The sequence below is a fragment of the Hyaena hyaena genome, unplaced genomic scaffold, assembly GCF_003009895.1.
Source record: "Hyaena hyaena isolate Hyena2069 unplaced genomic scaffold, ASM300989v1 scaffold_109, whole genome shotgun sequence".
Lineage (NCBI taxonomy): Eukaryota > Metazoa > Chordata > Mammalia > Carnivora > Hyaenidae > Hyaena > Hyaena hyaena.
The window spans coordinates 2061698-2086596 of NW_024080740.1; the positions used below are offsets into that span (position 1 = coordinate 2061698).

Sequence of the window (24899 nt, forward strand, 5' to 3'; positions counted from 1 at the left end):
TTTCTCCTTTTTGGTTTAAAAACAAACATTTTAAAAAACATATAAAAAATAAAAGAGGATAAACTGTTCTTCTATGAACAGAGTGCACACAAGAACCTTTCTTGAACCCCACACCTTTTGCTTAATCTAAGTGTGGCCCATAGACCAGGATCAGCAGCATCCCTGGAGCTTGTTGGAAATGCAGACTCACCGACTGCACACTACAGTTTAATAATGTCCCAGGTCATTTTCAGGCCCCTTAAAGTTTGAAAAGCCCTGCTCAGTTTCCTGGTCTCTAAAGACTTAACCATGGCTTATAAGGCAATTTAGTTTTAGGCTGACCTGGCCTGCGGCAATCTTCCAAACTTATGTTTAACCACTGTCTCCCACTCACTACGTCCTCTTTGATATTCTACCCCCTAAGAACTGCATGTCTTCCCTCAAATGTCACCTGCTCAGAGAGGATTTCCTTCTCTCACTACCTTGTAGCACTTCCTTGTCACTCTTCATCTCCACCCCTTATAACATTTTCCTTTCTTCATAAGACCTACGGCTTTATTATGCGTCAGTTTATCTATTACTGTTTGCTATTTCATCTAGATTTGAGCCTTATAATGGGCAAGGGTGGCTGGGTGGGTGGGCTATATCCCTAGATTATAGAGATATGCCTAGAAAAGTGCCTGGCATACATACGTATATAATACAATATTAGTTGAATGCATGAATGAGTGGATGGATGATCCCCCTCTGGTTTTCTACAGGGATTACATGCAATTATACCTATAAAGCTCAATGTAACTATATGATAAACAGTAGCCATTCTTATTACTACTACATTCACTGTATCTACCACTGATATGTCTTTGAGTCAATATCCTACTGATAGGCTCTTCCTGCAGAGGTAACAGATACAAATTCACAGCTTTCCTTATCAGCTCTGGCTGTGCTCTTGTCCCCGTACCTGAACGTTCTGAAACATGACAACTAAAATCCAGTGAGAACACTAATCAGCCACTGTTTCTTAGACCAGTGCTTCTCAAATTTCAGTGCGCATACACATATCTGGGAATACTGTCAAAATGCAGATTCTGATTTAGTAGGTCTATGACATTTCTAACAGGCTCCAGGAGATATAGATGTTACCAGTCTGTCGACCACACTTTGGGTACCAAAGTCTTGACTTAGATCAGTGGTTTTCAAACCTGACAAGGATCAGAATCATGTGGAGGGCTTACAAAAATACAGAATGCTGATCTCCAACCCCAGCAATTCTAATTCAGTAGGTCTGGGGTGGGGCCTGAGAGGTTGTACTCTAACAAATTCCCAGGTAATGCTAATAGCTGACCCTGGAACCACCTTTAGAGAATGACTGGGCTGGACTTCTGCTTTCATTAGTCAGCAGGCAGAAAGCATCACTGATCCTAAAATATGTCAGCCTCTAAGCCTGTGATTAACTCAATCTGGCCTAAGGCCCAGGCCACTTTCAGACCAATTAAACCAGAATGTGCAGGGTAAGATCCAAGCATCTGTATTCCTGAAAACTCTCCAGGTAATTCTAATGTGCAGCCAGGGGTGAGAACCCCTGGTCTGGACTCTTTCTTTGCTCAAGAAAAGCAGCCTTTCCTGGTTCTGGACACTGATTCCTTCACCTGTTTCAAATGGTGGAAGTAGCAGAATCTGGTACAGTGATTCATATTTGCTAATCACATATCTTTTGGAGATCAAACCTTTTGTCTTTAGGGGTATTTCTTTGGCTATAGACACAACAGCAGCCTCTGGCTCTGGCTGACTGTGAGAAGCACTCCCCTCTAAGGGGTGGGATAAGCTACTTGGCCCTCAATTTGCCTTAGGTTTCTTACGGGACAACCTTTTTTGACCTTTTCACTTCTCCCAGGCAGGTGAAGAATGCAGCAGCTCCCGGCTGGTCTGGCTGTCCTGTTACTTATCTGACAGCTCATCTGTACTCACTGTAACCTTAAGAAGTAAAAATGATGATTCCATCAGAACCACTCAAAAAGTCTACAGGTCAGCAGTCTGGAGTTTGCCTTTACTCAGGCAGAACAACAAAACCTGGTCTATGTAACAAGCCAACAGCACCCACAGTCACACTCATATCATCCAGTAAAAGAAATCATAGTCATCGTCAGAATGAGCAGTGGGATAGGGAGTCAAGCCAAGGATGCTATCAGGTGTGCCAGTTTTATTTTCTTCTCATATTTCCCATTATTGTCCATGGGGTGGGGTGGTCCGACGTGCACAGAATGCCCTTTTTCTTTGAAAAAGAACTTAAAGCCACTACATTAAATGGGCAAAGGTTGTCTGTATTTCCAAGAGTAGGCTAGACATGTGTATGAACGTCTGCTGAATTCCTTCTGTGCAAGCTTGCAGAACTTCAGAACTTCTCCATGGATGGGCAGGACCCTGGAGAGAGCCACACTTGGTCCTCTGGGTGGGAGATTTGAGTTTGGGGTGTGACTCTACTACGCATCCTGACAGAGCTCTCTATCCTCAGCAAAATGAAGACACTGGCCTCGAGACCCTTTAAAGCTGTTTTTTTCCCCTAATATTTTAAATCATTGGATGACTATTAGACTGTCTTTCAGTTCTCTCTTCTCCAATTGATATAGCTTTTATAACCAACTGACACAGACTTTACTTCCTGATCATCTTCATATCAAGTTAATATATCACTGAAAATAAAATGATGGTTTCCCCACAGCTTCTTGGGTAGTGTGAAATCTTGCCAGGTAGTTTAAATTTTTAAATGAAAGAAGTAGTGAAATTGTAAGTAAACAAACATTTGTGAACATCATAAACTACCCCAAAATATTGTTGTATAGAAACCACCCTGCTTATTAGAGTAATTAGTTCCAGTTGTCAGTCATTTTTGGAATGAACCAATCAATATGTGCAGGAAGAGATTTTTTCGATAAGAGCATTCACTTACTTTACTCAATAAATATCTCTTAAAGACCTACTGTGTAAAATACTATGAAAGGGGATGAAAAGAATTCTCAAGGAACCTACAACTCTTATAGAGAGATAAAACATGTATAAATAGTTTGATAGAATAAGGCAGAGAGTAAAATATGCCACATAAGTGGTGTGAGACATGAGACTTGCACTTAAGAATCTTACATTTTAGTGAAGGAATGAGATGTATGAATATATGAATATTTATACCTAATGATATAATGAACATACACACAAAAAAGAAAGCAGTTGTCATTATGTGCCCAGGGCCTGGCACAGTTTCAAGTTTCAATAAATGTTAGCTGAAAAAATAAATAAATGCCACAAGAAAGATGAATAATAATGAAAGCTATCGTTTCCTTTCAGCAAGTGTTTACTCGGTGCCAGCCTGCCAGGCATTGGACTGTACTCATTATCCTTTGGAAGCCAGAACAGGGAAACACTCTCCCTCCGAAAAGATCAGAGATTCCATTTGACCTGGTGTTGTAAGGACGGGGTTAGGATTTGGAGGTAACAGACTCATTTTCATCAGTGCCTAGTTTATTGGACTTAAGCAGTTGAGATGGTTTACTAGGTCTAATAAAAGGCTGTTGTATTTTAGATGTCAATTTACCAATTTATCATGAGAACATTAACTGCCAGGCAGAGCAATTACACACACAGGATAAAGTCGTCTCTCCTTGAAGGCCAGCATCCTGAGAAGCCAGATGACCAGTAGTGTGTTTGGGACTAGAGAAAATGAAGCTGAATGTTTTACTACTACAGCTTTTCCCGGCCCCACCTGCCCCTCCATCATGTCTGCCTCTTTCTGTAAAACAAGACATACCCCCACTCAGTGCTCTCAGAGTCTCCCTTTTCCCCCTAATTACTGGGATTCCCAGGCAAACCCTTTCTGATAGGTGAAATGTTTCTTTAGCTACGTCTATTAGATTTTGTCTTGTGTTCCTATATGGAAAACCATCCTGGTGTTATTTGTTTGCTTACTTTTAAGAGCTGCATTTGTCTGCATTCATCAGTTGCAGGCTATTTCTTAGATTAACTCTAAGGGAAGGATTTAAGGGAAGATTTCTGATCTTTCATAGAGAACCTGATGTTTGCACAGATCCTGAATACCCCAATAATTCTCTGCCTACTCTGGACTAAGGGGCATTGTCATGGCTCTATAGTCCCACAGTTAGATTGGCAGTTTGAGACCTTTCCCAACTTTGTTTCAGACTACTAGGTACAGAAGCTTCCCACACCATGGAAAGTAATCATTCACTTATTTGACCTTAAACATGCCAGAGAATGTAGCCTCTGGCATCTCATCTCTAAAGGCCTACCATGTAACATTAAGTTTACAATTCGGGAGACAATGTGTTTTTCAATATTTTTTAAAATAAAATAGACAAAATATAGAAATGCTTCAAATTAGCAGTGACCTGTTCAAAGACTAACAGAACTTTATATTTTAAACTTTCTAGCAATTCATCAGTAACTTCTTATAAAATTCTCCCACCATTGGTCCAATTTTATTTGCTCAGTTTCAGTTTATTAAATAGAAGTAAAAGTTCAAAAACAAAACAAAACAACAATCATCCCTGGTCATTTGTTCAAAGTATAATTTAGGAGTAGAACAGGTGAAGTCTGTATTGTGTATACCTTGCTCTCTGATGAGTGTGTACCTTCTCCCTGTTCAGCTCTTACCAACAGCAAGTTGCTGGTTTCCATTCTTCTTTCCATCTTTATTAAACCTCTGAGTAGAAAGTCTTGAAATTCTTCCTTAAAGAGAGTCTTTGCTTTGGCCTTTTCTTTCGTTATAAGAGACTAATGACTGATAACTATTTGGAAGGCAGTAGTTAAGAATTCTGTCATTTGTCATGTGACACTCAACTTGCATACACTTCTGGTGGCATTAAAATCAGTAGAGTTCTTATGGGGCACCTGGGTGGCTCACTCGGTTAAGTGTCTGACTTCGGCTCAGGTCATGATCTCACTGTTCGTGGGTTCAAGGCCTAGATCAGGCTCTATGCTGACAGCTAGCTTAGAGCCTGGAGCCTGTTTCAGATTCTGTGCCTCCTTCTCTCTCTGACCCTCCCCTGCTCACACTGTCTCTCTCTCAGAAATAAATTTTAAAAACATTTAAAAAAATAAATAAAATCAGTAGAGCTCTTTTGAATAGCAAGATGCCAGTGTTTAGCAAAAACAATTAACACAGAATTGTTCTGGACTTGTTTTGCTTCCAAAAACTCAACTTATGGAAACAAAACATGATAAGCAATAATAATAACAAAAATGATGGTGATGCTGATGAGATGGTGGTGATAGTGATGGTGATGATGATGACAACCTCCAAATCATCAAATCTCATGGCCAGTTTTAGCAGGGCTCTTATTCCTTGCATCCCTAGAAAGCCAAGCATTCCCCAATTAGGATTACTCCTTCCCTCACCTCTGTACTCTAACCCTAAGCCATTTCACAGATGTCTATCAACCCTCTGCAAAAAATAACCACAATGTCCTCATCACCATTGAGCTCCAAGTCCACTTTTTCACATGCCTTTTGGAGATACTCATATGCACACCAGAGCCATTTCACCTTTCTCGTCTCATCTGTCTTTTATTTCTTTTTCCACCCCACAGCCCTTGTTTAGGCCTTCAAGCCTTTATATCAGACCAATGCTTCCTCACCAATCCTCAGAGTTAAGGGCTTTATAAAATTACAGCATCCCAGGCCTCCCTAGACCTGTGGTTTAGGTACCGGTGTTTGTAACCAGTTCCCAAGTGAATTCAATAAACAGCCACCAGGTATGGGAGGCAGGGATTACAACTATCACAAAGGTCATCCTTGTTTTCCAGACTCAGCTCCTTCAATACTGCCTCCTTAACATGCATTCTACCTCCCCTAACACCCCCGCCCCTTTCCTTTGTGTATGGCTTTCCACCATCTGGAACGTCCTTTCTCTCAACCCGACTTGTCCAAAGCATATGCATTCTGTAAGGCTCAGCTCAAATGCCATGCTCTCTAAATACATTTGTGCTCAATAACCTCATAACCTCATTCAGAAATAACTTGTCTCTCTCTGGGACAGAAATAGAGAAACACTTGGGCTTCTTATTTCCCAGCTCTCTTTGCTAATCTACAGTCCAAAACCCAGATTGAAGCCCACATCTGAGGATGATCTACAGGAAATAATGAGCACTGTTACAAAGCCCAAAGGTATCGGCATCAAGCCAAACACACTGCTAGTCCCCACTCTGACTTTCTGCCCTGAGTCCAGTGCCTGGATTTCTGGCCTTGTTTCTGTGACGAAGCGCTCGCCTTCTACCTCAGTCCTATAACTGCTGCCAGCGGTTCTCCTTCAGCAAAGTCCACCTTCAGGCAACTTGTCCAGCAACCTTGAACTACCCTGCTTTTGCCCCCATCCCCCTCACTTTTCTCGTCCTGCACTCATCCTACCCAATATTTTGCGAACTAAGCCTGTGCATAAGTATGTGCACACACACACACACACACACACACACACACGTGTCAGTAAATATTTATCAAATACCTAATATGTGTCAAGACTCTTCGTAGGGTAGTAATGAAAGAAAATCACTTGTCCCAAATGAATATACTACAAATTAATTATGGATGGTTTGGGAATAATGGCTTATGACATCACTGCTCATCTCTATGACAAATATTTGAGACCTGTAATTAAGTAGCAATATTTCCTTAGATGGCTTCAAATTAAATCTGTCAATTTACTGGAAGCAGGCTCTTAGAAGTGATAACATTCTTTCTCTTTATCTTCCTTGCAGGTCTAACATTTACCGTGTATCTTTCACATAATGAATTCTTAACTATTTCGTGAACAAGCAGGTCAATGAAGAAACAAATGGATGTTCTTAGTTGCCTTTTCTGCCTCTGGGTGTGAGAAGTGAGGGCAAGTTGACTCCCAAGGAAATAGTTTTTACTTTCTTTACTAAAAAAGGAAAGACTAAAACAGGGCATGTCTGGCGTAACATCGTTGATCTTTCCCGAGCTGAGATCTGTGCTGAGAATAAAGAGAAGGCCAGCTATCTTCTCTACCAAATGAACTCCGTAACTTTATTTAGCTCCTGAAGCCACTGCGTTCGAACTCAACTTCTCACATTCTTCCTTTTCTAAGGCCGAGCAGCAGCTCGAGGGCAGGATACTGAACTCCACTGAATCGCAGGGTCTCTGCACACTTGTCCCATATGACTTCTCTGTCAAACAAATCACTCATCACTAATCAGATAAAGAAAACAGTTTGGGCCAGTGTGAGCATAGTGCCAAGTAGAAAGCCTCCAGTCAGCGTTACCTCCCAAATACCTATTTTTATAAGCGCAATTTCCAAAGGTAATGTACTGAATAATAAGGGCATTTTAAATCTGTCATATCACTCAACCTGTCACTGGCATTAACATGGCGCCAATTAATTAAGGATGGCATTTAAATACTGAGTTGACATTTTACTTTCCAGCTTCAGCTATTTCTTTACGTATTTCTTCTGATGTCAGAGAGAAGGCTGAGACAGTGAAATACATACTTATATGGGGTCTTTTAAAAAGTATTTTTCTTAATTTACTGCATGAGAATCTTTCCTCTGTTGGCTACTGTCAAAGACCTAACACCGAGTGCCACTACAGGCCGTACCCAAAGCCATGCAGGAAGTCCATCGGAGCTGGTTTCAAGAAGAAATGTAAGACTTTCCATGACAGAACAAAGACACGTTTTCCTCACGTCTTTCATGGGCGCTGGGCTGTCAAGCAAGCAGTTTCTCTACAAGAAAGCAGAGCAACCCTTTGCTTGCTGCATTACTGGGGCTATAGGTGTTTGCTTTTACAGTGCACTCTCCTGAACACCAAATGGTAAGACATCAAAAATGTTTCATCTGTTAATGTGTTACATAAAAAGAAAATCCTATGGAGTGCCTTTTATTTTAATTTCCAAAGAGACTGACTTTTAACCAGTCTTGAATCAGTGATATTGGTCTCTCTAAAGTGCAATTAACTGGTGGCATTCAATCAACTTTTCTTTACATAATAATACTTTTAAAAATTCTGTATGTATACAATGTTAATAGGCTTATTAACTTTCCTCCAATGTTTATTAAATAATTACATTATTTTTATCATACTTCCTCACCTTTACCAAAACCTTAATATCTTCCCTTTAGCCTCTGATTCATCAGAGTCCCTTAAAAGAGGGTGATGATTTCACCAAAAAAGGATCAAAAGTCCTTTGAGGCTTATGTAGTGTGAGAGAATCCTGTGAAATTTGATTGTGGATAAAAATGAAAGTCCTAAGGATTTTCTGTTGGGCATTAACCCCATGTTGCCTCTTAGCACATTTTCCTCTCCTGAAACCACTGAGAAAAGAAAGGTGCAGCCTGCACAACTTGGCCCACAAGCAAATTATTCTACTTTCCTTATTTGAGAGTTCACTAGGCAGTAGATCAGGGAAAGATGGAGTTTACAAGTATGTAAATTTTATCAAAATATTCTGTCAACATGAAACAATATACACTACATAGAAGCCTGATGTTTATAAGTTGAACAGCACAGGGTCTGCAGATATCTGTTCCTTTGTCCCAAATTCGAATCTAGAGTACACAGAAGCTGAAAGCCTGAATGAACTCTAATCCATTCCCCTTTGTACCTTTGTTCTCCTGTTAAGTGCTTCGAAAGACATTTCTTCTGCTGCTGCATTTATGACCCTTTGGGAGGGACCTATCTCCCTAGAGAAAATCTATAGATATAAGAGTTTTGGTTACTAGATGCTGACAGCTGGAGGACAGGGATCAATTTTAAATACAATAGGATTATTTTGGGGCACTTGGAGAAATCTGAAAAAAATGTAGATATTAGATAAGATGAAAATGTATTGAAATGGGAAAAGAGAGACACTTGATTAGAAAAGCCAATTCAACAGCTTGTATAATGATATCATTTAACATATATATGATGACACATATATTTTGTGAAAGAATATACGTTAAAGTGTTAAGAGTGCTAACTTCTGGTGGTAGGAATATGATTTTTCTCTAATTTTTGGTTGTCCATGTCTTCTAATTGTACAAAAATGTACTGAAATTGTTTCCATAATAATAAGAGATTATTAAACATAAAATGTGGGGGAACTTGAATGTCCTAATTGCTTGGAAAATAGAACTTAATGATGGTGTTAAGACCACATATGGTTGAAAATGAAGACAGAAATTAATTCTTTTTCTACCATCATCCCCCTGCCACTTCTCGCCAAAGACAAACACCAGTAACCTCTCCTACTGACTATTTTGTTAAAGACGCTACAGGATAGGTATTATCATCATAATAGTAGACTGTACAGTATTAACATGATAACACATTATTTTTTAAATCATTTTGAAAGTTTTCTTCCTGGAATCAGGTTTTGGACAGGATATTGCTTACACCCTAGTGGCCACGTGAACATTATGAGATCAACACACCTTCCTGGGTTTGTGCAGGCTAGTATAGCCTCCAAGTTAGGTTTATCACTGAGAAGCCAAAGGAATCTTGGCTAACCAGGAGAAGGGCTCTGGTGCAAAGTTCCCTGTGAGCCATCCATGTGAAGGGGAAGAATAAAGGTGGGTGAATGATTACCACTTATATTCATTTCTGGTTGAATCTATGGAAGTTACAGATTAAGAGTTGGGCAACCCCGAAAGTGGTCTCCGGGGACACGCACCACAATCCATCCTTGGTCTTGTCCTGCTCAACCTTTTTACACAATTACTTGGATGAAGATACAGCAGCATCAAACTTAAAAATGACACCAACAAATTTTGTGAAAGAATCTAAAGAGATCTCTTCCTATTGGAAAAATGTGACTAAAATGTGAGGGGAAAAAAACCCAGTAATAATAGCCGAAACTCACATATACTTAATAGATGCCAGACTCCTTTCTAAGTGCTTGAGAAATTAGTGCTAAGACACTAATTTATTTAATACGAATAATAACCTTTTGGGTTAAGTCATGTATATCACCTATAGCAATTGCTGTCAGAGATCATGTAGGGTAGTGGTATAGTTGTGAAAATTTCTAACAATCCGTCTAGGTTAAAACCTAGCACTGTATCTATGTTCTGTGTGAACTTGAGACAATTACTTATTCTGTGTGTGCCTCAGCGTCCTCATCTGTAAAAATTAAGATAATAGTTGATTCATTCAACCAACATTCATCAAATACTCACAAGGTCAGATATCACTTACTCCCTGACCTCAAGGAACTTGCCATTTCCTGAGGAAAAGAGAAACGTATTCAACTAAATATAAGCCATTCTTCTTTCAGGGCTATAAAATGCTAGATGTTTCACTCTTGTGTATAAAAGACATAGGTTGTTGGTTTGAGATTAACACTTATCATTGAGAAAAAATATTTTTATTCTTCATTTACAAAAAGTTTTAAAATATAGGTATAGGTGTTTAAATTTCTCATGTACCATTTAACTAACTACTACAATGATCACTCCTCCCTCTGTGACCTTTTGATATCCTGAATTATGGTAACACATTTCCTACACTAAAATATCCTTGAATTTTTTAACCAATCCTAATTAGTCATAGCATAGTACTTTCTCAATACTGTGTTGGGTTTCAGTTGCATATAGTATATTCAGGATTTTTAAACCTAAGTAAAACTAGTCTTTCAAGTGTTTTATTAATAAAATAGAGTTTTTAATATCTAAGAGGTTGTTCTTTGCCCAATGTGATTAACTGAGCAATGATTAATTGCTTCTACCAAGAAAGAAGCAATTAAAAGAAACAAAAATACCACAAATGTAAATTGCATATGAGAAGCAGGCAATATCAACAGAAGCAGAAAATGCAAAACAAATTGTGACCCTTTAAGTGAAAATTAAATCACACTAATATAATTGAAAAATGATTATATATTTTGACTTTCTATTCACTGATTTTAAAATCTTTACTCAACCGCTCTTAAAAATCAATAAAAGGAATTTTTGTTTGACTTTTTTAAAGCCCTGATTTAAACTTTTCCATATAACAGGGTAAATTAAATGCGCCACTTTGCAAATTAACCACTCACAGGGGTTACATAAGAAATGCTTGCCAGTTTAGGCTCTGTAAAGAAAATTTCAGTTTTGGTTTGAGATTCTGACAGATGGATCAGAGAATGTATGTGCACCTTTAGGTAGGACCAGATGTTTTAATTTGATTTGGGTTATTTTCTGAAAGATTTTCCACTTTTCAAAGACCCCACATTCCATATACATCGGCAAATTTGTGACTACAGAGCTATATTCTCAGGATTTACCAAGCTCTTTTCCCATCTCATGTTTTATGATGTGTTAAAGTTAATAGTAACTGTTTTCAAAGAGGTTTCTTCTATAAAAAAGGTATTCCAAGTGGAATTTCAAAAACTGAAATATTAAGGTTCTTTTGAAATTAATTCATATTTATTTATAGAAGCAAAAACAAATTTGCATGGAATTTTCCTTAGTTCAAAATAAGGGCAAGATTTACTAAGATATTCCTATTCCTCAAACAAATCTTGTGCTCAGTGTTTCTGAAAATCATTATTTCCTCAACATCAACTTTCTTGCATTCCTATGAAACCTGCACTCAGGTAGGGATCTGCTCATTGATTTCCAGTTGCCCACCCTTGCCAGAACGTTCCTATCAAGAATGGAAGCTACTTGGAATTACACAGGGGGGGGGAAGACAGCACCTCTTCCAAAGTGATTCATTAAATTACAAAAACATCATATAAGTGGGGGAAGAAATGAAGAGTGATGTTCTCTAAGAAGAAATATTGGCTGCTATCCCCAGAGCAGTAACAGCATAGGTCAGCTTTCTCTACAGAATTTTCAAAAGGGTTCATCAACTGTGAAGTCAGTAATAGAATTTAATGCTGCCAAATGTACCCCCTTGAAGCTGAGCATTAATGACACAACACCATCATTGTATAGAAACAGGCAAATATATTAACTTAATGATAGGCCAATGGACCCCCTAAGGAATGTAATTATATTGTGCCAGCTCTTGAACAAATGTTAGATCTTACATAACTGTGTTATTGTTACTTTTTTCCCTCCCCTCAAAGACCTTTTGAAGTGTTCAAAGCAAAAGATGAGAGAAGACGTGTACTGCCCCCAAATCACAAAGGCAATTTGCTAGAATAAACCAGCCTGGTACCCACAGAAACCTCTACTTCCATTGTTCTCAAATTGAAAGCAGTGTCCACTTGTTTCAAAATTCCCTGTATTAAACAAAATACTCATTTCTGAAACACACCAATAGGCAGATATGGGTCAGACAATTCCAGTCTTACTTAAATGTTGGTTTCAGAAAGGAAACACACACACACACACACACACACACACACACACCACAAAAACCCTAGAGCTCAGGCTAATACTAGACTATTCTGATTTCCGTATTTTCTCTACCAAAATTGCCTCAGCCTCTATGGAAACAATGTACTTTCAACAGAAAATGCTTATGAGAATGTGTTGAATGGAAAAAGGAAAATGCAAAAATTTATACCTCTCACACAGTAACACATGTGGTAACATGAAACACACAGGTAGACAAGGATTGAAAGGTACATGAATAAGGCAAAGGCTGACTTGTTAGAACACTAGTGTGGTGGATGATTGTTTCTTTTTTATTTCAAGTTTTAGTAAAGTATTTTACTTCATTTTTTTATTTTAATTAAGAGTCAAAGACAGAGGTCACAAATTGCCAGCCCATAGGTGAAATCTGTCCCACAACTTCTTTTAACAAAGTCGTTAACATTTAACATGGAGATTGTTACATAAAGGCTTTAATTTTTGGCTTCTCATGAAAAACTGAAAGATGTGGAAAAATCGGGTCCATATTTCCACATGAGCTCAACCAGCCTGAGCTGTGAGGAGACCATCTGGCCTATCTAGTGTGTTTCCCAACCAGTTACCACAGGCCCCCATGCCCAGCTCATTTATATCACCTGCCTATGGGCACCTGCATATGGGAGTCTTAGCAAAGGCAACTGGATGAAGAAAGTTACCATGACTCCATGCATGTTAATGAGACTTCTCTTCACATCTTTGCCTTTTGGTTACCCCTTAAGTGGTTGAATTAGAACATGTCTATATATTCACTTTCTGAAGTTTTCTAATCTTCCGAGTATATACATAGTGTAATAAAAGTCTGGCAATTGACTCAGAAAACAGAACAGTCAACCCTGATGATCATAATTAGTAATAATAATAACACTTTGGGGACTGAGTTCTCAAATTAGTCAATACTATTTAGCCAATAAGCACCATGCTTAAAAAATTAAATTTAGGGTTAGAACATCTCAGTGTTCTATTCACAAAAATCCCCATGGAAACCAAACCAGAGTAGAATAATGAGAAGCTGGATATATATTCCACTTGCCTTTGATCCTTCTCTTTCTTTGAGGCCTAAGCTAATGGATGTGTTCGTATTTGTCAAACAAGACACATGGTGCTAAATTAGCCCACTCAAGGAAAAATAAGATAGAAATTTATCATTTCTAGTGCTTAAAATCATTTCTATGCCAGTAAAATAGCAAGCCACCGTAAATCTGAACATAAACTGACTGAGTATACATGCAGATGCACGGACATTTAATAGTGTACAACTAGAGCAGCATGGTGTTTTTTGCCTCTCTTGTCTTGCAATATTGACATTCCCCCTGGCCTTTGCAGAGGAACAGTTCTTACCTTGTTAAGGGTCCCAGGTCTCCTGAGTCTTGGCTTCCGGCTTCACTGGGAGTGCTCACTGATTTCGAGGAGGGAGACATAGGGGTTGGGACTAAATAATGAAAATAACAGGTATCCCATGTTAAAAAATGCAGCGACTGCACTGGGGAAGAGCAGTGTCAGACAAATAAAAACAAATGGGCCCAAATTAAAGTGATTGTATGGCCAGGAGAGATTAAGATGGGATAAGAAAAAAAAAAAAAGAAAGAAAGAAAGGAAAGAAAAGGAAGAAAGTCAAGTGAATTTTTCATATTTTGGAAATTAAAATTTGAAATGAATTTAGACAGAATTAACTTAGGGATTCTAAGGCCATGTCCACCTTAACAAAGTGAAATGGAGAATCAAAATAGCTATCCAGATATTTCAAGTCAAATATATCTCTAGGGTGAACTATCCAGATAATTTCAATTCTCCACTTTATTTTGTTAGTATAGATGTGACCTATTTAAAAAATGGGTGTCTATAAAACTTTAAAATCTTATGGAATGAGTATTTCTGAATGATTTTAAGTGGTCAAGGAGAGACAGGAAAGTCTGTTGTATGTCTACATTGGTGGGGGGTTGTGTGTTGTCCATGGAATATAAACTGCATTTGCCATGAGAGACTAAATGACAGATAAGAGAAAGGGTAAATGGTGAACCTGGTAATTTAAAAATCTCTTTCAAAACAAAGGAAAATGCCAGGCTGCTTTATTTTTACATTTAATTAACAGTTTCATCCCATTGTATTGTTTACTGCCTTTGGAACTTGTTTTCCTTTGCCTGCAGCAGCCCTACAAGGCACTGCCATGGGTACAAAATAAACTGCCATTCTGAAGACAGGGGAAATAAGTTCAAAGATTGAGGTCAGTGCAAGCTGAAAATCTGACAGCAAGGATAATAAAAGAAAAAAGCTAAAGGAAATGCAAATGTACTTTTTTTCCATCCTTCAGGTACAAGCCAAACGTCCTTCAGATAGAAGCTGCACCAAATAGCCAAGATGGCTCCAGGCCAGATGAATTCAGTGGGTTCTCAATATCACACGTGCCAAAGAAGCCATATGGACAGAAAGAAACTTCAATACATAAGTGTAGATTCCCATTTGGTTTCAATCATGTGCAATTTCCTTTTATTTATTTAATAGAGTAAAAGCTTTAACTATTTTGTCCAAATCCTATAACACAATGGCAGATCTGTCAAGAAAGTAGGAATTTCATGCACTCCCACAATTAATTCACTGATTACCCTCTGCAGTAAGTCAGAGGGTAAGGTGGAGAGATGGATGAAAACTGAAAATGGGTGCCACTCACACTACATCCCCTGGCAGGAATGCAGCAACAGCTCCGAATCTGGTCGTGGTGGTCATGGTTAAGAGATATTTAACTCTCTGGTTCTTAAAGTTTAATTGCTGGCGTTTAAACATAGAATAGAGGAAAATAGGACATACTACTACGGAGTTTAACCAGTGTTCGCACTGCAACAGAATTTCAAAGGCTATTTTGAGACAAAAACATATGGATTATTGCAAAGTGTCTACATTATGTGACAAGTCAACTAAGTATTAAAAGGTTTGTCAGCTCCTCAATGAAGGTCCATCGGCCAAATATCCCAAAGGTTACATCTTCCATACCATAAAGAAGTTAAACGAAGTAACCAATATCTTGTAGAGGCTGCTTATATCATTGTTAGACATATGATTTTACCTAGTGCAGACTGAGGTTCAGTAGAAAATGACTTTTTATGGTGTTTTAATTGTGTGTATTTATTAAATTATATCCAGTAATATTTAATAATTCATTAGCTTATTATATACTGCTTGTTCTTATTTATGTTAATAAAATGCTTGTCATTTTGTTGCACATCGTACAATTTTTACTCTTAACTTAGGTAACTATGGAAATAAATGAAAATTTATTTTAATATAAAAGCCAATGGTGGGATTTAAAAAAAACAAACCATTTTGAAATGAAGACTTGATATTGTATCTATTTATGTGCAGTATTTTTAGAGTTGCTTTTTTTTTTTTTACTATATTGGCTATCATGCAGTTTCACAGACACCCCAGGATTATCCTGAAATGTATGGAAAGCAAATGGATAAAGGGAAGTAAAATAAATGATCACATGAGAGATACACAATTAAGTGACAGAATAAAAATATCATGTAGAAGTTTACCTTCAACACAAATAAAACAAATAGTTCAATATCCAAACCCTAGTGGCAAAATGAGATCATGGACAATTAACTACAAATGAATGAGTTGGAGGAAAGTTGTTGCAGTAAAAATGCCAATTAGCAGTAAAACCAAGATCTACAATAGAGTTGAATAAATTTAAACTTGTTAAGTAGCTGCTAATTTGTCACTATTTTAAGTTTTCCTTCACATATCCCACTAAGCTTTCTATTTTCATCATGGCATAGTCCTATGCTTGTAGTGGTTATGAAATTCATAACCAGATTCACAGTATTTAGGTTGGCAGAGAGAGGCTGGGATTCACTGATGGAAATGAAGAACAATTTAAGAAAAAATTCCAAGATTTCATGTGTTTACCATGTGGCAACTCATTTAACAAGTATAAAATAATCTACTAGTACACAGTCGAGAAGGTTGACCATATAATCAGTCAATAAGCAGCAATCTGTCTTCCCACCTCCTTCCAGCCCCTTCAGTTCCAAAAATAAATACACCTGAACCATAAGCCACAGAATTTCTTTAAAAATAAAAATAAAAGAGACATAAAAGAATAGCAAACGCTGGACATGGTATATCCCATGCAAGTCAAATTTTAGAAAACAGTAACACCGTTTAAATACCTAGAGGGGGCTCCGGCGATATACCAATGCTTTGCAAAAGAGCCTCTGTCTCTCTGCGCTTGCGATCCAGGTCAGAGTCGTCCTGAACAGGTTCTTTCTTTTGCTGCATATCAGCCTAAAAAGAGTAGACGCCAGTAAGAAAAGTTAATAACACACCTAAATGTATGCTTTTCCTGGCTTAAACTGAAAATGGAAATGCGTGGCAGTGAAGACCAAGCAAAAGCCCTAAATAGATATAATCATGTGCATAATCATGTGTAGAAAATACATTGTAACTGTTCCATTTAATAATTACTAACCCAGTGCTTTCTCTTTTGGTTGAAGGTGTTTTACCCCTGCTTTTATCGCATGGTATGAAAGTTTCCCTTACCCAGTTTTGAAAGAAACCATAAGAGTTAAAATACTTCTCACTGGGATATAGGTTATTATTTTTTTCAATCCTGTTTGCCTTTTTCAACCCCATTGTCCCTTCTGGGAAGACATACTATCTATCAATTCTTGATGAGTGTGTATTTATAATATTCATGCCTCATGTTGGATTATACAAACAAAGAATTATTGGGATGTGGCTAAAAAATAAAATTAGTTCTGAAATCTATAACTGCAAAATACACTCTGTATCAGTAATCTAAGCAAACCATGCTACAATGTTTATTAAGGCATGTGAGCAATATTGATATGTAAGTGTTGTTACTTAATTCTGATTTTCATAGGCTTCCATTAAATATATAACTCAAGGGTGAAAATTATCTTGTAGAAAAATATAGAACAAAAACATCATTCAGAAGAAGTTTCCCAAATTCTGTCAAAAAAACACAGAGCCTTGTAAAGACAGATCCTATGTCTGGTTTGTGTTTTTTACAGGATAGGAATAATAAAATATAGGTTAAAGAAGGTCAGTGATGGAATTCTGGGGTAATTAAACATTCAGGTCTCTTCTTTTTCATAACACAGTTAATTACTTAAGACAAGGCATTTATCCCACATCTGAAACATGGTAATATCCTATCTGATATGCAGCTACTTCGTGACAAAGCTTTGAGAGTTTACAAAAGTGAAGTTATCTTAAGCTTGTCAAAAGCCAATTAATTATCCAGTTACCAAGCACATCTTCGAGTACGATAGGCGAGTTAGGTACCTAACAGGTATTACCTGCTTCAAGGGTGCTGGGTACATTTCCAAGCACCAAAGCATAACTTACATTGTGGCATCTGAAGCACAAAAAGTCCATGAAACTTTTATCTTACTCCCAGATGATACCCTACACACTGATTGTAAGCAAAATGCATCTCTGCACATAATGCTGGGCTTGACACTTTTGTTATTATTTGCCTCAGGCTTAAAATGGTCTCATGTTTTGAATTCTATTTGTCATTTGAGGAAAAACTATCATTATGGGGGTTGATGATGGCTAATGAGAGCACCAGAGGCTTCCTGGCACTCTCATGTAACCCAAAATTCTGGAATGGCAGTTTAATCTCTGTCAAGATAGCAAAGTTCACATTCTTTTCCAATTTTAACATTTAAACTTAGTGAAGCAAGTTCCAAAGTGTATGTGCATAACAGAGACAAAGATAGAACTAAAATAGGAAGAAGGACCTTGGAGAGTAAGGATCTATATCAACATTCATATACCCAAAAGTTAAAAGAAGAATGGAGGAAATCAAAGAAAAGGGAATTACCATAGAAGTTACTAAAATACAAATGGAAAAACTAAGAGAAGCAAAATCTGTCTTAGGAAGCCAGTACGAAACAGTATGATTTTACAGTGAAGAGTTTAGCCATCACTGGACTGTCAGCTTTACTGAGAGCAGATACGTTTTTAGTTTGTTCACCTCTCTATCCTCACATCTAGATCATGGCCTGACACATAAGATGCTCAATATAAGTGTATTGAGGGGCATCTGTGTGGCTCAGTCAGTTAAGCATTCTCGTGGTTTGAAAGTTTGAGCCCCACGTCAGGCTCTGTGTTGACAACTCAGAGCCTGGACCCTGCTTCGAATTCTGTGTCTTCCTCTCTGCCCATACCCCACTTGTGCTCTTTCTCTCTCTCTCTCTCTCTCTCAAAATTAAACATTAAAGATTTTTAATGTATTGAGTAAATGAACGAATATCTGCCTTTGGTAATTGCTATTCTATAACTATAGAATCTCAGAATTCTACGTCCTTCAGGACAATTTCTGCCAACAGCACCCCGTTCAGCAAGCCCCTTTACAACAGCACTTTTTGAAGGAGTCCTCTAAACTTGCAGTGACCCAGTGTTCAAAACAAAGCCATTGTCATACCCTAACAACAAAAAGAATCATTAACCTTTCCACATTCTTTTAACAAAAACGTAGTGAAGGATAACAGAGTGTCAATGGTAATGAGACAGAGAGGTTCTAATGCAGCTTAAATAGAGCAAATGGAACAAGATCTGCCTAATCCTTTCCTTTCCAATAAACTTAGAGTATATTTTCTATAACTTTCTGTCATGTATATCCTATGAGGAAAGGCACAGAATGTTTTCTTTAATTTATTCTTTAAGCATTAAGCATTCAAGAAACATACTAGAGGGCATAAGACATGTCAGCATGCATAACAATGCACTGTGCAAAGACAGTAGACCTGAACTCCGCCTCCAAACTTTCATTCATTTTCCTACAGGTGCCTCTACAACTCATGCTCTGCCTTCCACCTTCTTTAATTCTTAAGGATGGAGGCAATATGATGACATATATTAGTTAGCATAAATGTCCATCTTGTTGTAGCAAAAGTTTAAGAAAGCTATCAGCACTCAAAGGCAACCATGAAAAATGCAAAATTAGGTAACTGGGGCTTATTGAAAATAAAGGCAATTCATATCTTACCAATTAGCACCTTACACCAAATAGAGTGATACTTCATCCAAGGCAGTTAGTTATACCAAGTGCTCTAGTCATGAAACTTTTGCTTTTTTCCATGTAATTACTACAGATTCCTAATATATTTTAATGACTCAATAGGAGTGATTTCGCAGTGCTAACAATTAAAAAATGTGCTAGGCGTCTATCCCAGCAAATGATATTTCTGTTTGCAAAGAATGATCATAGCTGAGGCTCAGGGAGGAATGTCAAAGAAAGGAAACTTGTCAGCTGAAAACTGTCAGTCACTTTTTCAAAGACAGCTCCAAGTTATCAAAGAAACAACTGAGGACAGGCCGGGAAACATCTGTCCTTCCCACCTTATAGCAATTCAGCAGAAGGCCAAGGACAGGACAAAACTTCAGGGTGGCCCCATTAAGGACACCTCATTGCATTAAAGCCAATTTTTCATGAAACTGGGACTGAATCTGAAACGGTGGCCACTATATTTATTTTGAAATCAGATTTCATCCATAATATCACAATCAAGAAAGCAGCTGACATCCAAAGAGGCAGAGAGTGGTAATTTTATACATGTATAGCTTTCTAGAGTCTGTGGAGATAATCAACCTAGGTGGTCCTAATTCACACCAATTTTCAGTCCTGGTGAAAAACAGTCATTCAGATTAGCATTAAGGAACATTTTGTTTCCTTATTATTCTAACTTTGTGTTCTTTAAAAGATAAACCTAAATAAAGTTAAAAATTAAATCTATAAGTTAAGGCTATTGTTAACTCTTTACAAACCCCACAAAAACTAGAAAATCTTAAACTCAGGAGTCAGTGACAGTTGACTGGGGCATCCTATAGACTCCAGATCAGAATTTCCAAGGATATTTGCAGGAAAGGATTCCAAATGTTTGGAAAGGGTGTCTGTTTGGAAAGATGCTGTCTGTGACCAGCATCTCAGACTACCACTAACTAGTCAATGTGTTCATTCATGCATTCAATCATTCATGCTTCAATCCTTTATTCAATCCTAGTTCAACTAGGTGAAAGGATCTGTGCAAAACACCAGCCCTGTCCTCAAAAGCCTGCTCTCTCTTAGGAGACAAAGACAAGTGAAGAGGCAAACATAATGCTCTGTGCTAACTGGTGTGATGAAGTCAAGGATCGGGGCAAGACTAACTAGTCACGGTGAGGAGAAAGGTAGAAGAGAAGGTTTTCTGGAGGAAGTGACATTTGAGGGGAGAACTGAAAGACAGGTAGTTAACATTCAGGAGAAGGACAATAAAGTTAAAAGGGAAGTAGGAGAATGGTATAAGCAGTGAGTGAAAATTCACAAGCTCCCTGTCAAGAGACAGTGTGGCCCATAGGGGACATGTAAGTAGCTGAGACTGGCCAGAATGTGGATTTAAGAAGAAAGGAGATGGGGAAGAGAAGAAAGTGCTATCTTGTTCATCCAGGATCTGATGCCACTAAAAGTTGGAGAAGAGGTAGTAGAAGAATGACTCAAGGTTTCTGTTTAGAGCCATGGGCTGGAAGAGGAGATCCTTCCTGAGACTGCAGATAAGGGCAGCTACCCTTAAGGCTTCGACTTCAGGGGCTCAGTATCCTCATTTGAAAACTTTCAGGTTTTCTTCAGCTACAAAATGCTATAATTCCAGGAAGCTAGAACCCTTGAATTAGAGATCCTTCCAATAACGGAGCATTTTTGGAAAATGGCCTCATCAGCAGGATCCTGATAGATGTATATAGCCAGCTGTATGGGGCTGCATTCTCCTCTTCTCGTTGCCAATTTCAGGAGCAGAATAACCACTGCTTCTTACTGACCAGTCCCTCTGTGCCTTATATGCTCCTTATATCCTCCCAGAACTCTGCGAGGTAGGTTATTCTTTTCTCCATTTTACACAAGGGAAAACAGGGTCAGAAAGGTCCCATACTCACTCAAGGCCATTCTGTAAAGGGCAGAGCCAGGTTTCCCAGCCACATTCACCTCAGAAGCCTCCATGCATAGTCACTGAATTTTCCTGGCTCTGTCTTACAGCATCGTCTGTTCAGACAAACAAGTCATCACAGTCTACAAGTTACTTTGACCCAATCAAGGCAAGATCTTTCTCAGGGGGAAATGCATTGCTGGGGAACAGGACAGGCTTTAACGATGGTGCCGTCCAGTGAATCCCAAAGTCTGGCCCCATTTGGATCTTTCAAATCAAAAACTTTGAGATGGAAGATGAGGACTCTGTATTGCCATTGGAGCCCATGGAGCAAGGTCAGGATACCACAGGCTTAAACCTTGGAAATGAAGAAACTAAGACTGTGCCTTTAATTCCAGACTAGGAAATAGAGAGTTCAGGTGAACCACACTCCCCACCACCCGCCACTGCCAACCTCCCAGGACTCTGTCTGCTGTATAACAGGCCAAATCTCCGTCAGGCAAAGCTGCCCAGTGCAGAAACAGAAAGGGTGGCCTGTTTCAGTCAGTCTTGTTTGCCTGCAATCCCCCTCCTCCATAGGTGAAATGACAAAGACGAAGCAGACAGCATAATTTAGAACCAGATTTCCCATACCACATCACATTTTGTGGTAATTCTATGAAATTCAAATTGGATATTAGAATGTCAGTTTAAAAGGAAACTGGTTATTAGTAAAGGATAACAGGTGCTTTAAAACTATAGTAAGTGTTGACATCTGAAGGAAAGGAAGCATAATAACCTAATGCTTTTTTTGGCTTTGCATGGAAATGAATAGCCATTCCTTGTCAATTCTCACCTCTACTTCACTCAAAGACTGCATTTGTAATAGCAAAGATCACCAAGAGAAAAACATTATGCGCACTGTCAAGGACAAATAAGACCATGGCATCAATCAAAGTGTAATGGAACGGAGGGATGTGAGATGGCAGGAGGCTAAAACACAACTGCAATTATGTTTTACTTTGTTGGGAAATAATTGTTATGAATCTGTTACCTTGGTCTCCCACCCTTATAGATTATAAGGCACCAAAAGACATTTTATTTTTCCTTACAGGAAGATTCCAAGTATGGAGGCAGCTCTGGTTTCTAAACACACAAGTATATCATACTACATAAAGTTTCCTTCTCAGAAAATGATTCCAAACCACCTTTGGCATCTGGTTTTTGTACAAGATGTGGGCTATTTCTACATGACCGCAACAAACTGGAGAATTAAAAATAAATTATTTGTTGGATTGGGCTAGGAGAAGAAAACATGATATGACAGAAATGCACTGAACTGGGAATCTGGAGTCCTGGATCCTGGGTGTGGCAGACAGAAAAGCAATATTTCATCTCTGGGTTTCTGCTACTTTGTAGGCATAAAGAGGGGTTTCAGTAGAAAGTCTCTAAAGAATCTCTTCTAGTTTCAAAATGTCATAATTCTATGTCCATGGAGCAGAGTCCACTACTATACTATCTACCCTTACCCCTTTGGAAACCATGGAAATCCATTGGCATCATTTTTCTGTTTTTCTTCTAAAATGTTCTGGCCAGTAGTTTTTTTCTTATGTTTATTTATTTTTGGGAGACAGAACGTGAAAGCAAGGGAGAGGCAGAGAGGGACACAGAGGATCTGAAGCAGGCTCCACACTGTCAGCACAGAGCCCAATGCCAGGCTTGAACTCATGAACCGAGAGATCATGACCTGAGCCAAAGTCAGACACTCACTCAATTGAGCCATCCAAGCATCCCAGGCTCGTAGTTTAAAACAAACAAACAAACAAACTTTTTCTTAAAACTAACACATATTGGGGCTCCTGAGTGATTCAGTCGGTCAAGTGTCTGACCATTGATTTTGGCTCAAGTCATGACCCCATGGTCTGTGGGATAGAGTCCCTCATTGGACTCTGTGCTGAGCACAGAACCTGCTTAAGATTCTCTCTCCTGGGCCACCTGGGTGGCTCAGTCAGTTGGGCATCTGACTTTGGCTCAGGTCACGATCTCTCAGTTCATGAGTTTGAACCCTGAATCTGGCTCTGTGCTGACAGCTCAGAGCCTGGAGCCTGCTTCAGATCTATATCTCCCTTTTTCTCTCTGCCCTTCCTCCACTCATGCTCTCACTCATGTGCGTGCACAGTCTCTCTCTCTCTCTCGAAAATAAATAAGTAGACTTAAAAAAGTTATCTCTAAAATATAAATAAATAAATAAATAAATAAATAAATAAATAATTTTTTAAAAACCCTAACACATATTAAACACTTACTAGAGCCTGGGTACTACTAAATGCTTTACAAGATTAACTCTTAATTCTCACAGCCCCATAAAAAATATATTAGCATTCCCATATTAAGGATAGGAAACCAAGATACAGAAATGTTAAGAAATTTCTAATAATAGAGATTTCACAGATCACTTTCAAGGTGCTATTCAAGTCTAAGGTGAACCTGGGGCTTGGAGACCTCTGACCATAAGTGGTGCTTGACTAGTACACAGCAGGTGACAATGATCTTATTACTCCGCGTATGCAGATATCCACTCATTTTATTCAGAGATCACAGAAGGGTTCTTCTGGAGCACCCTCTTAATCATTTGACCAGCCCCTCAGAATCAGGTGTTTTTCCTTTTTCCCCGCAACACCCCAATACCCAGTATTTACCTCTTTCTTTTTTCTCTCCTCTTCCTTCCGTTTCTTCTCTTCTCTTATCTGTGCTAAGCGCTGTTTTTTGCGCTCTAGCTCAGCTTTTAAGTCACTTTTGTCAGACATGTTGGTTTCCTTGGAGCAAAAGAAAAAAATGTGAATATATAAAAATAACTTTTCTGTATTATCATTGCAAAAATCATTCAAAAGCTTGAAAATAAGATTTTTTTTTTTTTTTACCATAACAGGTTGTATTACTTAGCCTATGCTGAAGAATCAAAGAAACAAGTTAAGTTAGATCTGGTCTCATGCTATATAAATATTTTCCTTTTATGTATTCATAAATATTTGAAGAAATACAATGGTATAGTCTCTTCTGGTCTGAAGAATAATAGCAACTTACTTCAGAATAAGCAAGACATTTTCTGTGCAAGTTTCTTAACAAATAAACAAAAAATAAATAAATAAGAGAATCAAAAAAGAATCTTCACCATGACTTCCAATTTAGATGATAATGGACCAATTCATCCCCACACGGAGAAAAGAAAATAGGCTGTCATAAACCCTTCGAGATGTGCCTGCTCAAATTTCTGTGGACTCAATAAGCATTCCTGCACTGAGCTAGGTGGGGCACATAGATTTCATTTTGCCCAGCATTATATGCTTCAGGGAAGACAGCCACTAAAGACCTAACACGTTAATCTTCTTTTTCTGTAAAACTCCTCCCCAACTGTCACAATTAATTTTGTCTCCAGTACAGTCCTATTTCTATAAAACTTTCATTTGCATACTGAACGCAGTAGTGCTGATCCCAGCACTTTCCCTTTCCAAAGCAAAAGATGTTTGTGAACACATGAAATAGTAGATAACAACCATGGCAAGTTCTTGGGAAATTTATCTGAATGAAATTTAATTTTTATGTTAATGGGGATGGTGATGCCGATGGTGATGGTGCCAGAAATATGTGCAAATAAAATGAGTTTGGAGAACACG

General features: G+C 38.3%; 1 protein-coding gene across 4 annotated transcripts in view; it reads right to left on the reverse strand.

Annotated features, from left to right (window-relative positions):
• DYNC1I1 (dynein cytoplasmic 1 intermediate chain 1) overlaps positions 1-24036 on the reverse strand; it is a 270147-nt gene extending 246111 nt beyond the window's left edge. For 2 of the 4 annotated variants that reach the window (XM_039236278.1, XM_039236275.1), the window contains exons 1-3: positions 23925-24036; positions 16489-16603; positions 13658-13748 (exon numbers count right to left, since the gene is read on the reverse strand). In XM_039236278.1, coding sequence (XP_039092209.1) covers positions 13658-13748; positions 16489-16603; positions 23925-24032 — 314 coding nt within the window. In that variant the 5' untranslated portion in view covers positions 24033-24036. Of the gene's footprint in view, positions 1-13657; positions 13800-16488; positions 16604-23924 lie in introns of all 4 variants that reach the window. The other 2 variants (XM_039236276.1, XM_039236274.1) reach the window with 1 other exon arrangement.
• Between the last annotated feature and the right edge of the window lie 863 nt (positions 24037-24899).